Source organism: Colossoma macropomum, unplaced genomic scaffold, assembly GCF_904425465.1.
Source record: "Colossoma macropomum unplaced genomic scaffold, Colossoma_macropomum, whole genome shotgun sequence".
Lineage (NCBI taxonomy): Eukaryota > Metazoa > Chordata > Actinopteri > Characiformes > Serrasalmidae > Colossoma > Colossoma macropomum.
In genome coordinates this window covers 15,309,993-15,322,935 of record NW_023494801.1, presented here as the reverse complement: position 1 = coordinate 15,322,935, position 12,943 = coordinate 15,309,993, and the positions used below count along the sequence as shown (strand labels likewise).

At 39.6% G+C, this 12,943-nt stretch overlaps 2 protein-coding genes across 6 annotated transcripts in view; both read left to right on the top strand.

Annotated features, from left to right (window-relative positions):
• On the top strand, nt 1-6,878 carry LOC118821658 (charged multivesicular body protein 6). The gene is made up of 8 exons (XM_036590372.1): nt 1-247; nt 1,790-1,899; nt 2,165-2,252; nt 2,432-2,518; nt 3,864-3,929; nt 4,103-4,183; nt 5,713-5,779; nt 5,891-6,878. The coding sequence occupies exons 1-8, from the start codon at nt 182-184 to the stop codon at nt 5,938-5,940; spliced, it is 615 nt and encodes a 204-aa protein (XP_036446265.1). The 5' UTR covers nt 1-181; the 3' UTR covers nt 5,941-6,878.
• A 1,278-nt stretch (nt 6,879-8,156) lies between these two features.
• The window catches only part of baiap2a (BAR/IMD domain containing adaptor protein 2a), a 103,990-nt gene continuing 99,203 nt past the window's right edge, over nt 8,157-12,943 (top strand). For all 5 annotated transcript variants that reach the window (XM_036590068.1, XM_036590065.1, XM_036590069.1 and 2 more), the window contains exon 1: nt 8,157-8,385. In XM_036590068.1, the coding sequence (XP_036445961.1) occupies nt 8,314-8,385 (72 nt within the window). In that variant the 5' untranslated portion in view covers nt 8,157-8,313. The remainder of the gene's footprint in view (nt 8,386-12,943) is intronic.

The window sequence follows — 12,943 nt, the reverse complement described above, 5'->3', positions numbered from 1 at the left end:
TGTTGTGGTTAATACGCCTGGCTTGCTAGCTACTGAAAGTAGCGAAACAGAGCATCACTCTGACTCAGACCGGTGTCAAAAACATACGGCATATTTTTGGAATGCATTCCAGTAAGAATAAGTAATTGATATTTCATAAAAGGAAGCGACCGTAGTAGAGTGGCGGGGATGTTGCTTCGCAATGGGAAACGTTTTCACCAGAAAGGGACGCCCGAGTCGAGTCACCGAGCAAGACAGGGCCATTTTGGTAACTAATAACCGATAACGTTAGCTGTGATTGTGTGTAACTCTGTGATGAGAGAGAACGTTTGTCTGTTTGCTTAGTTTTGCAGTTAATGTCGCTATTAGACTAACATGTATACATTTATAAAATATGGATAAGATGATTAGCATTGAGCTGCAGACGCCAGGATTAGTCAGCTGTCCTAGTTCATGTAAGCACTGTGTTTGAGAGGTTTTGACAGTTAGAGGTGGACGATATGGCGAAAATATAACTTATGTATCACGATTTTTAGCTTTTCTAAGGTTTGGTGAGATGGAAGAGACAAAAAAGGCACAAGTAGTGCCAAACATAAATACTATAAACATGCACGAAAACAATGATTTTTATTCAACGTTTCATATTCTACATTGCACTAAATCTAATTAAAAAGGAATAAGTGCCTCATGTTTTCTTTGTAAAGAAACATAATCTACAGTTTTTCAGTGCTGTTTAAGTGCTGGCAATATTTATGATTAGAGGTGGGTGATATGGTAAAATGTAGGCTAATTTCATGATACTTCAGGACATTTTTTACAGTACAAGATGTGTCACGATATTTATTTTTTCTGACGTCCAGTAAGTTAGAGCAGACAAAGTAGTGCCATATTTTAAAAATACAGTGAAATGCTATGAATCCAGTTAGTTGTATTCAGCATTTCACATGTTGTGCTGCACTAAATCCAGTTGAATCAGACAAATTATGCTCTCTTTTTCATCAAACGTGCAGTTGGGAAGTGACTTTTAGGTACTTGCGATGTCTATGATATGCTCAGAAAAGCATTTTGTGATGAAAATATTGTGATGTAATTTATCACGATAACCATAGCTATTGTCATATTGCCCAGCTCTATCAGAAACATCATAATAACGATACATATCATCATATTGCTCACCACTAGTTGATAGTTAAACACCCACTGGCCGCTTTATTAGAAACACCTACCTTTTAGGTCCTTGTTGCTGGTGTTAAATTAGAGACTGTAGCCATGTACAATGTCATTCTGTTAGTTTTTGACCACTGGTCTTGGATGGATATTTTTGGGATCGTGGATCACTCTCAACCTGCAGTGAACCTGAAAAACCTATAAAAACTGCTGCTGTGCCTCATACACTCGTATCATGCCATGTTAAAGTCACTGCTACGTTGAGAATGGTTCACCAGCCAAATAATGTCTGATCATCAGCAGTCCTGTAATCAGAAACTGACCAGTGATGCCTATAATGGAGGTGAAGGATGACAGACAAATTGTGCATGACAAAAATGGACTGTAGTCTGTAATTTTATACCTATAAAGTAGCCATATAAGGTAGGTGGACCTCATTCAGTAGCCACTGGTAGTTTCCTAGCTAATTCCCTTTCAGTCTCCCAGTTTACACTGTTCACTGGCTGTTGAAAGATTTTAGGTTGAATCTCTGTGTAGATGGGGCATTGATTTGTTTCTGTTTGCATCATATAGGTGTGCCTTGTTGTTTGTTCATTCTCTCTGCTCTAGCTTGCCCTTGCTTTGTTTCCATATGTTTGTTCAGCAACTGAAACAGCAGCGAGATAAGCTGAGGCAGTACCAGAAAAAAGTCACGTTGCAGCTAGAGAAAGAGAGGCTTCTGGCCAAACAGCTCCTAAAGGATGGGAAGAAGGAGTAAGACTGTAACTTGATTTCTCTCGCACATTGTGTTAGATGATAACCTATTCATTTATTTCATGCTTTTATTATATCCCCCAGATGTATCTCAGTACCTGGGCTTTGAAAATACACATTAAAGAGACTAATTGCTCCTCAAAGCCCACATACTGAATAATGTATCACATAAATCATAGCATGGATGAAATGCTGTCTGCAAGCTGCTCGGGGAAAGTCGATTGTTAAGATGAAGTGATAGCAGATTCCTGTGCTCTCATTGCAGAAGAGCTCTTCTACTGCTCAAAAAGAAGCGCTACCAGGATCAGCTCCTGGAGAAGACTGAGACCCAGATAAGCAACATAGAGCGCATGGTGAGAGTCTTCTGCTCTTCAGACACTGCACTGATCCAAGTGAATGACATACTGCAGAAGGCTCCATCTGTTGGACATGTCCTACTTACTTTTCCACTTTGTGTTGTAGCAGAACACATTAGTACATAGAACACTTGTTGCAATCAGTACATAAAAGTGTGTGAATTTACTTTTTTCAGGTTCAAGACCTTGAATTTGCTCAGATTGAAATAACGGTCCTGGAAGGTCTCAAGGTTGGCAATGACTGCTTGAAGAAAATGCACGAGGTAAGATCAGCAATGAGGATTTTTAAGGGTCCAAGCACCAAAGGTGCTGGGAACCAATTGTTTTGGATAGAATTTGTCTTATTCGTTGTTATTATTAGTATTTTATGAGTGTCTGTAACATCTACACCTAATATAAAAACATACATTTACAATTTTTGTTCTTTTAGTTTTTAAATGTAAGAATTACAAATACAAAACATCAAATTTAGTGAATAGGCCAAAATGATTTGCGTTCTTATAAGGCTTGATTCTTGATTCTTGAACAATACTTTTTTCAATACGTGATTTCATGACTTTAGAGGTCTATTTAAATCATCCCATATTAAAAACTCCAGGTCTAAGCAGATTTCTCTATGGGCAGAAAAGGATGCTACATAGTTGCTATCCCATCCTGTAGTAAACAAAATTGTTTTAAACCTGATATGTTTTTGCCATATGTACATTTTTTCCATGAAAGATCACTGGATCCTCTGAATTATGAAGTTGTTAAGGAGTTAAAATATAACTATTGGGACATGCACACTAATACTGCTGACATCATACCTCACCAAAACCCCACACAAAAAAGAAGGCTTTGTCAAAGGTGGTGGTTAAGTTGCTTTGTCAGTAGTAGTTTACAGTGTGAGTGGCTAATGTTGTTTCATAATAGTGTTGCAGTTTCATAGTAAATCAGTGTTAACTTGCTTGTGGCATGGATGTAGCAGTATTTATATTTCGACTGCTGAGCATTTCAGAGGATCCATTTGCCATTTGTTATTCCCATGGAGGAAAAACTGCTTTGACAGAGTACCTTATGTGGCCATAATTCACAGCGTTTAGATGTCTGAAACAGACTGAAAGTGGATGTGGCCTAAACCAGAAATGAGTGTGATGTGCTGGAAGTTGATGGATTCACTTATTATACAGCGCCAACATTAATAACATTGGTACAGTACCAAGTACCAATCTTGGTTTTGGAACAAACATTCTTTTTGGGTTATGGATGCTGATTAGACTGACTGCTTAGTTACTCAGTGACATGGAATTTTTTGATACTCTGTAGTATTGAAATATTGAAGAATTTTCATGCTCAGCCCTACTTTCTTATACTTCCTTAGTTCACTCTACTTAGAAAGGTTTTGGGACGTCTGTGTAGGGGTCATTGTTTACAGCTTAAACGATTACAGATTAAGACTTGCTTAGAAAAGTACAGCTGATACAGCCTATTCATTCATAAATAGCCACCATTCCTCAAATAGCCTCTGACATCCTTGAACTGACTGAACGATGAAGACTTGTTCCTCTATTTTATTTGAATTCAGTTCAGCAGAATGTCCTGATTTTAATTGGTATTTTGTCCCTTTAGGTCCTCTCCATTGAGGAAGTGGAAAGAATAATGGAAGAGACACATGAGGCCATAGAATATCAGAAGGTTTGTGTCTTTATTTCTGACAACACAAACAGCTACTGTTAATACTGTCTCACAGTACATGCAAAATGCGTTTCTAATAATGTTCACTTTCTGCTGCAGTTTTTTTTCCTGCAATCTATCCTTTCTTACTGGCCCAGCTAAGCCATTGACCGTTGTTAATTGTACTCTCACAGCAAATTGATGAGATCCTTGTAGGCTCCCTGACCCAGGAGGATGAGGAGGCTGTGCTCGCAGAGCTGGAAGCCATCACTCAGGTTGGACTATAATTGAATTGTATTGCTAATGGTAATTTGACTCAGATGGATGGTCAGTGATGTGATAGCATGTCTACAGGTGAAGAGTTTTCAGTAACATGGGTGACTTAATGCTCCAAAAAAACAGTCAATATAACGGATAACCCATGGGAACCTGAATGTTCTTCAGTTTTTTTTTGGAATAACAGTGTTTAACGCAGTATGTTAACAATGTTAAAGTTTCAAAGCAGACCATTTACGTACCAGCCCATTTGGTCCATATATTGAAACTAAGATGCAGAAATTACATATTCGGAATTCATTGTCATTGTAATGTCACTAAAACCAAGATATTTACAAAGGTCCATGCTTTGTTTATTTGATTTCCAGTCAAAATGGCATTAAGTACAAGTTATTCAATTTCACTGTCTGAAAAGAGACAGAAAACATATATTGAATAGATTTCAGATCAATATTTTGTGTGTTCACTGATTGCCTTTATTACAGCTTCTGTATTTTCAGTAGACTTACTTTTATTTTTTTTCAAAGAAATCTGCAGGGATGTTTTTCCACACCTACAAAGTTAAGTCTTAGAAGTTGGTTACATTTTCTGCTTCTCACAATCCAAACAAATCCCAATTTTAAATTTAGACCCATCAGTCCATAAAACGTTACTCCATGTCTCAGATGTCCAGTTTCAGTAATCTGCTGCAGATTTTCTTCTTTTTCATCTATTTACTTTTCTTAGTAACAGTTTTTTGACAGCTACACATCCTTTCAGACTCATAGAGTTGAGTTATCTTCTCACAGTGGATGGACAGAAACACCTGTGGATTTTTTCAGAATTAAAGCAAGAGGGGAGCTTGATTTTCTCCTCTCTTTCAAAGATGAAAGCTTCAATTACTGGTTATTTGTTGGTGACAGTTTTGGAGGTCTACCGGGTCTTGTATCGTTGTTAGGAGTCCCATTTTTTTCTATAACTTTTAATCATTTTTAATCTCCAGTTTTAAAAACTTTTTTTTCCCACTTATTTTCTTTTGACTTTCCCCCGTCTTATAATTGTGGATTACTTTAATCTTCTCAGTAATGCCTCCTGAAAATGAATAACTTGTACTTAATAGCCATAATTAAATAAATTAAGGCCCTTTTAACCAGTGTGATGAATGTTAGGCTATATTGTCTGTCCTCATCTGAAAGTTAATCTTTTCTTCATAACATGTTGAATGAGGTCATGTTTAAATTACATTTAAAGAATTTTAAATTGCTAAAAAATTGAATTTGGACATCAGAAATGCAGATCAAGCTAAAACAATTTGAATATTTTTTGTTTTTTTGTTTAATTCAGTTAGCGTGCTCAAATGATTACACTTTTTTTTTTTATTTGTCCCAGAGTTTTGTGTTGGTATTGAGCGATATGATACTATATTTTGTATTAACATCAAAATTCTAGTATTATGAAATATATCCGGCACAGAGCTGCTTTGCTGTCAGTGGCAGCAGTACTTCTGTAGCAGAAATGGATCTGTCTTTGACCCTTGTCTTCTTTGCAGGATGAAGATGTTTCACTTCCGGAGGTGCCCACTGAGCCCCTGCCCGCAGTGCCCAGCGCAGAGAAGGGTGGGAGTCTGTTACAGTCAAAGGCCCTAGCAGTCACTACCTGAAAATGCCATTATGGGGTGGTTCCTGTTTCCTGTTTCTCACTTGTCTTTGTGATGTTTTGTCTTTCAGAGAAAAAACCTGCAGAAATCAAGCAGGATGGAGAGATGCTGGCAGCATAGTGACACCCTGTTGTCTTGTGATATGGTTTGATTACAACCTCACACGTCACTTCTCTTTGAACTAAGGAGACAGCATTAATAGAACATGAGTACTCTGTCCTTTTCTGTCAGTTATTTCCATGAACCTTCATGTACCTTTGACTCAGTGTGTGCATCTAGTTTACTTTGATGAAACAACTAAGGTTGGGCTGTAATTGATTCAGTGGTTTCTGAACATTACTAAGTGCTGACTTTGAAAACGTCATTGTCAGATTTGAATCAGTGTTTATTTGACTCCCATTTGGCAGCAGCTTAAGTTGATTTTAGTAGGGAATAATTTGATCATCACCCACACCTATTGTGAAAGGTTTTTGGTGATCAATGGGAAGCATAAAATCACTACATGATATTAAACACCTTTTGTTTGGAGTTGTGACCTTTGAAACTTTTGGTTGATGGTATTAAAGTGTATTATTATTAATTTTTTAGCATAATATTTATTTTAAAGCAAATGTCACCCGGCTATCTGGGAAACTGACCTTTTTGTCTTTAAGATGCATATCAGTATTCATGACAGATGTAGTTGGCCTTTTCTGTTCAGTATTGTGCTGTAATAGCATGACCACCAGGGGGATCTTTGTCAACATTAGTGCAGTGGATGACTGAGTAGTTAGTCCTTGGTTTTGACTGACGCCTCTGATGAAATCTCAGCTTGCAGATGGAGTGTAAATATTCCTGAAATCCCACTGAAATGTCTTAATCCAGGGGACAACTACAATGTTTCACATCCTACACCATTCTCAGTATGTACTGTACAGATGATTTATTTATAAATGACCCCATTCTGATTATCACTTGTGACAGGTTCTGGTAAAAGGCTTTGCCATACTGTATAGACACTTTGCTATGTCTTGTAATGCTCAGCTGTGAAAATAGGGAAATAAAGCATCAGATTTTGTAACTGTGTTTCTTTGGTTGGATGATCAGAACACAGACTTCCTATTCCAGCTATTTAATTGTGCACCAACTCAGGCTTTATGGCAAAGGTTAGTATGCAGCATTACGTTCTTCTAACAACAGCTTACTAAAGACTCACTCATTCTTGGCCATCTTACATTGTTCTCCCACACACAAGCTTCTGAGTTTGCCAAGTGAACACTTTTAATTATTACTCTTTCTCTACAACACTATTAGACCTCAAAACTGTGTTAGTTGCTGAAAATGTATAAATAAAAGACCCAAAAGTACATTTCCTTACTCTGATCAAAATGTTAGTATTGCTAAATCTATTATAAACATGGCTAGTCTTTTCTTACAGTGGTGCTTCAGTAGTCTCTAAAGTGAGGTTTCTTTGTTTAAGGTCTAGGAAACCTACTTGTGATGATGTAACGAAGTAAATTTCGAAAGGCTACAAGTGCTTGGTGCTAAGTAGCTAATTATTTAACTGAATTATTCCTTTAACAAAGAAAAAGTTTGTTGACCAGTTGAGGTTAAGTGCTATATCACTTATTCCGCAGGTGTTTTTATTAGCCTCTGGTTAAGTGGCTAGCAGTCAGGATTTGTTGTGCTGTAGGGATTCCCAATGTGATACATTTTCCTAATGCATGCTGGGTATTGTAGTGAGAGAACGTTGATGAAGGAAAACAATACAGAATCACAAAAGAGGTGCAGGGCTGTGCTACAGAATACTAACTACATAACAAATAGCATTAAATGCTAATTTTAGACCGGCGTATCCCATTAAGCTAAAGTTATTTGAACTGAACTCTATGGAGCATGTAATATTTTAATGTCTAAAGAATTGTTGCTTAACATTACAGTGCAGTTTTTTACTTGTAGCAGGAGTTAATAGTCAGATTTGAATCGTTTATTTGACTCACATTTGACAGCAGCCTCTGGGTTTTGTTACCAGAATCATTTGAGTATGGAAATGTTCACCACCAGCTCCCTCTGTGAAGAAAAATGCAAAATATAACATCATTATTTTATTTGAAGCAGTGGCAGAAAGAGCATTTAGAAACATTTTATTCTTCCTTTGCATTCGACATGTTCGTTACTCTGCAAACCATTCATACTATTGCTTTAACATAATATTGCCATGGTTACTCCGACTTGGGAGGCGGGGGAACGCGAACAGGTACGCGAGGCCCCGCCCCGTGGGAGGCGCCAAGAGAAGAGGGGCGGGGATTGGGCAAATTGAGAGAGCTGTCTGCTTCAATTACTGCCGCACGGTGGACGCCTATGCACTTCTGCTGTGAGACACCAGCAGCGAGCAGAGAGTGCAGTCGAGAGCAGTCTCTTCACACGCAGCTCAGCCTTGTGACATCCTCCGCTCCGTCTGGGAGACGAAAAACTACTCCTTTCGGATAAGCCGTCTTCTCATCAGGCGTGTTTATGGTTTGGACTGAAGATCTCGCCATGTCTCGCACCGACGAGGTCCATCGCATTACGGAGAATGTGTACAAGGTAAAGTAGTTTGATGGCAACTTCTCGCTAATGGTTGACGGCAAGTCAACGGGGTTTGGGGCTCTGTCGAGGTTTTGTAAGCTGAGGAAATGTGCTGGAGTGCGTTGATACAGGTCGCTGCTAAGTGAACATCTAGTTCTTCAGTCGATATGCTAATTGGACTGTAGAGGAGAATTCATTCACACGAAGCTAAAGTTAGCTTCTTATTCGAATATTCCGGTCCACCTTAAATGGTGCAGTATTCTGGCGCCTGAGACGCCCGAGTTTAACTGTTGCGCCATTTAAGGTGGTATGGAAAATTCGAATAAGAAACGAGCGAACACGAAGCTAACTTAAGTCTCGTGTAATACACGAATATACATAGTGTTTGTCAGTTGGCAAACTTGATAGTAACTTAAGTGATTTTACAGTGTTGGTGACAGACGCGTTTTATACTAGCTTGTCTGAGGTATTTAAAGGGACTGTCTTTTCGTCTCTCTCTCTCTCTCTCTCTGTGTCTCTCTCTCTCTTTCTCTCTCTCTCTCTCTCTCTCTCTCTCTCTCTCTCTCGAAAATATGACAGTCAGTTTTCATGATTGCACTCGATCTTGGAGATTTGGCTTTTGCTCAAGCACTGAACACTGCAGGCAGCTCATTCCTCTGTTGGGGCTTGCTGGGCTGCAACAGGTTCTGTCAACTCTGCCCTCAGGCGATTCTCTACACAAAAGTCCACCCAACTACTCCTCCTTACTTTCCCTACTGTATTTATACCACATAACCCATCTAAAAAAGCCTAAACTCGCCTCCCCCGTTGGATTAACGTCCCCTCCTGTGGTCCATAAGCCTGTTAAATAGGCCACCTGAAGTCTTACACCTAAAACGAGGACAAAGAAACTATTCTGAGTGATCAAGGCCAGGCGGATGTGTCCTGTATCAGGGTGTTGCCTTTTTGCGTTAGAGAGCTTGTGAAACCCTATGTAATGGCTCACTGCTTCCTCACTGTACTCATACCTGGCCTTTCCAGCTTCAGGCTGGATTTTGGCACTGATCTGTGTGGAGACTTGATGATCATTCAGGCTGTGGCATGATATGGCGCAGTTGCTTTTTATTTTAGGTAGACAGTGCTGGTTAGTGCCGGGCTGACTCTGCATAGTTACTGAAGGAATAAAGCAGAATTTAACCAGCCAAGCACTTTAAAGGGCCTGTATAATGGAAAATCATACTTTGATTACTTTTTTGTATAATATGAGTTCAATGAGATGTACACATTTATTAAAGCTTCCAAAGGTACTGCTCATGGTCCATATATGGAAATCTTTCTGCAAAAACAGAGTGGACTGTTTTTGTGAGGTCATAAAAACTCATTCAGTTGCTTGTATCTGCCTATTCAGCCTGTAGTTGAGCTCCACCCATTCATGTTGAAGTTCTATAGAGTGTTTCACCTCTGAATGAGGCACAATACAGGGCAGCCAGTCAGAGCAGAGATCATTTACATATATGCTTCTTAAAGGTACAATAACAAATATGCCCTATTTAATTTGAAGGCATGAAGAGAAGTTGGAAAATGATGATGATAAAAAATCAGTTATGACTGTTTTTGGTACATACACTCCACACAAATGTCATGAGTGGATCTCAGGTGGGGGAAAAAAGTAAAATGCAAGAAAACTGTAAGTCTTGTGGGGCCAAATGTGGTCTTGTAATGAGAATACATGTCCAGGGCACCGTGTGTTAGTTTTGGTGCTGGTTTGGGACGAAATCTGTCGCTAAAACCTGCCTACAGATTCGTCCAGAGTACAGTTGTTTTGCTCCAAAGCAGATCCGGTAGCTCGTCTTTTGTTGTACATAGTTGCCAATTCCACATACAGCCACTGGCAGCATCATTAACTTTTATTCCTAGCTTATCATTAGCCTAAACCTAAAATATAGTCTGGTTTAACAGAACTGTTTATCCCTGGCAACAGGTGTTTATTTCTACTGCATCTAATGTGTTTCCTACATGCATGATGCACATCTACATGCTTAATTGGAGTTTTTGGGGGGATTTCTCAGCTACGCTAAACGTACATTACAACCATGGATTAATGGCAGGCTTGTTGTTTGTTGGACATGTTGACCTCTTCACACCCTACTTTGACCTCCGCCTTCACGAGTCATTTGGATTGGTTTCCAAAGTGTCACAATAAGTTTGAAATAAGTCTTCTTGTTATGAGATCACGTCTGATCCTGTGAGATTAGAAAAAGGTAGGATTTGGGCCTTTTTAAAGAACCTGGCACTGTTGAATGAAGCAGCTCTTCTAGAGCCTGTGACCTTTCCATGTGACCTGTTCAAAGTTCTGACCGTTTAGAGAATCTGCTCAATTGGGTGAAATGATGGGCTGTCAGATAGTGGATCAGGTTTGAGGTCGGTTTGTGTCAGTCTGTGCACTGCATAGTCAGTGGAGACGGTGAGGTGGTCAAACAGCTTGAATAATCACAGGAGAGAGGAAAACGCCAGCCACAGTGCTGTGACTCACACCTGACCGTAGGGGTGTGTGTGTGTTTAAACACAGGGTGTGTTTCTGAACTCCTTTTAAGGAGGAACATACATACAAACACGCATATACACAAGGCGCTCCCTACCTGTGGTTAGACCTGCCACCCTGCCTGTGGAGCCGTTAGGTTTGTGATCAGTGGCCCTCACCATGAGTCAGGCTCCCTGTTTCCTGACTCCCAGTCCAGCGTCAGGTGCTGCTCTCTGGGGTCTGTGTAGTTTGATAACATTGTGGATAACAACAACTCTCAGGAGTTTAAAGGTTCAGTTGACCTTTCTGTGCTCTGCCTACAAACGTGTTCTGTCATAGCAGTTTTTGCCACGTTTGACAGACTATAGAGAATGTAGGCAAAGTTCAGTTTAGCCCAATTGACCATTTACAAAATTATGATTGAGACTCTTCTCAACCAAATCAGTCATGTTTAATTGTTCATTGCTTCATAAAGCAAAGGAAGAGCTCAGAGCAAACCTGCAGTGAGAAAGGCAGTGGCAGTAAATTCGTCAGAATTATTATGGTAAGAAATGGTGGAAAGGTGTTACCCAGGAATATATACTGCTGTGTTTGTATTGTGTTTCTGAGCTGAAAAAGTTTGGATTAAACTATATGGAAAACCTCAAGTAGCTTAGTGTTAAAATGTATGCTGATTCTAAAGTAAGTTAAAGGTTATCTGGGTTACTGTATTTGGTAGAAATCATTTTAATACAGTTTTAAGATGAATAATGTTATAGAAAAAAAGATGGAGATTAGTTTGGCTCATGTTGTGATTAAAACATTGTGTGCATATAAATATTAACATGCTCATTCACATGCCAATATTTGAATTGTTCCACTAAAGTTTGCTAAAGGATTTAGTTTAAAAGATGACAGACATCAGCATCTAACCTTCCTCTGACCAGCTCCAGTGCTAGCTTTAGCATTAGCTCATCTGAAGGACTAGCTTCCTTCACTAAATCCTTTTTGTCTTGCGATGGGCCAAAGTGTAATGTTTTTATGACAGCCTACTACAGTGTTGCCTTAACAAGTTTTAAGTGGGGGCATTAATAATACAGAGTTTGTGAACCACCTGTAGATGAGACCATTTAGAATCAGAAGCAAGCAAACACCCATGTGCTGTGTATATGACAGTGCAGCCACATCTGACTGTCAGTCTGACACATTATAAATACAGGCCTGGACAATTCAAATCAGTCACAATACTGGTTACACCAATCGCAGTTAGATATTATGCCCAAGTGGTTCAGCCCTAGGTGGGGTTAGGGTATCATGCATCCTTATGGGCCAACTTTGGCCTGAGGGCCGGAGTTTGGGGAGCGCTGCTCTACACACTTGTTACCATTTCTCATTTGGTTGAATGGGATTTTTGCCAGTGTTCTTTAAGGCTTGTCCGAGCAGGCAGTGGTTGCTATGAAAGAATGCATACATAGGTGGTGCATAGGTCAATTTCCTATCCCTGCAAGATCTCCCACTGCTATACAAATAAGACTGTGGTAGGCAGAGTGACTTGCACTGATGGGCACTTGTAGTGTTTGGAGATTTGCCCAAGGACTTGTAGTGCATTAGGTGTTACTAAATGACTCTTGGACAAAAACACAGACAAAATTCAAGCTTCGAGCCTCATTATCATGTCTATTTAAGATTACTTAACAACTCAACGTGGTTTGAGACAAGGGTGTGATGCATTTCTTTGACATGATACTAATTGGTGGAGTAAGGTCTTCCATTATGTGTTAGCTACATTAGCCTTGTGCTACACTAAAGAAGCAAACATGGATCACTAAACATGATGATTATATTTGGCAGAAGAGGAAAACTGCGCAAAATGTGCATGAGAACCATACCTAAATGTGAATGCAAATCCAGATCTCTCCGGGTTTCCCCAGGTTTCTCAGCTCCAGGCTGTGTTCTAGCACAGATCCAAAAGCTACAGGGGGTGGAGGGTGGCTTCTCCTTCACCTGGATAAAACCCTGAACCTAAGCCACCTGGTGCTCGCCAGGCTCAGCCGTTCTCCGCTGGAGCAGGAGGGGGAGCGAAAATCACCTTACGCC